The following is a 712-nucleotide window of genomic DNA, read 5'->3' as shown; positions in this document are numbered from 1 at the left end:
CAGGGGACCCCCAACAGCACTGCGCTGCGTGGGCCCATCCCCTCTCTTCTCTCTCCACAGTTCCCACACCCACCTTCGTCCAGCCTGCCTTCTGCTCTGCTCACCCCAACAACTCCAGCGCACAAACTCGAGATGCGGCCGGCAGCACCCTCGCCAACGCACCGAGGGGCTACAGAAGCAGCGGGTGTGTGTGCGTGTGAGGGGTGCTAGCCAGAGGAGAGTTGCTCGTTCCCTAGGGGCTCCAGGGAGGGCTGGGGCCCGAGCCGCGCGGGTCACAGGCACTGGTGGAGGCGGGCGGCAGCCGAGCGGCGCGGAGGCTGGCTCTGCAAAGGCCCCAGCTCCCCCAGCGCGGGCGGTAGCGAAGCGGCGGACGACGAGGCCCGCGCCTTGGTGGACTCCAGGCTGCTGAGGCCCGAGTCCTTGTTGTCACTGTGAGCCCGAGGGCTCGCGGGCTCCGGGGTGCCCCCGCCGCCTAGCTCCTTCCACTCATTGAAGTTGAGGTCAGTCAGCGGGCTCTGCACCACCACCGTGTGGCGGCGCCAGCTGCTCCGGCGCCGCCGCGTCTCGGGCGACAACGGCCGCCGCAGCCGCACAGCCAGCATGTCGTCGGCCGTGCCGCGGAGGCGCAGTCGCAGCGCCTCGATGCGCGAGGGCCGCGATCCCAGAGCCGCTGCAGCCGCTGGGGGGCGCAGCGACTCCTGGCTGCTGGAGG

General features: G+C 71.2%; 1 protein-coding gene across 1 annotated transcript in view; it reads right to left on the bottom strand.

Moving 5' to 3' along the window:
- Nucleotides 1–272: 272 nt before the first annotated feature.
- Nucleotides 273–712, bottom strand: part of ARHGAP23 (Rho GTPase activating protein 23) — a 79037-nt gene continuing 78597 nt past the window's right edge. The window contains exon 24 of the mRNA XM_042781121.1: nucleotides 273–712. This exon is cut by the window's right edge and continues 622 nt beyond it. Within this exon, the coding sequence (XP_042637055.1) occupies nucleotides 273–712 (440 nt within the window).

The sequence above is a fragment of the Orycteropus afer genome, unplaced genomic scaffold (assembly GCF_000298275.1).
Source record: "Orycteropus afer afer isolate SDZICR_OR568_19922 unplaced genomic scaffold, OryAfe1.0 scaffold00085, whole genome shotgun sequence".
NCBI classification, from domain to species: Eukaryota; Metazoa; Chordata; class Mammalia; order Tubulidentata; family Orycteropodidae; genus Orycteropus; species Orycteropus afer.
This window is presented reverse-complemented; position numbering and strand designations above follow the sequence as displayed.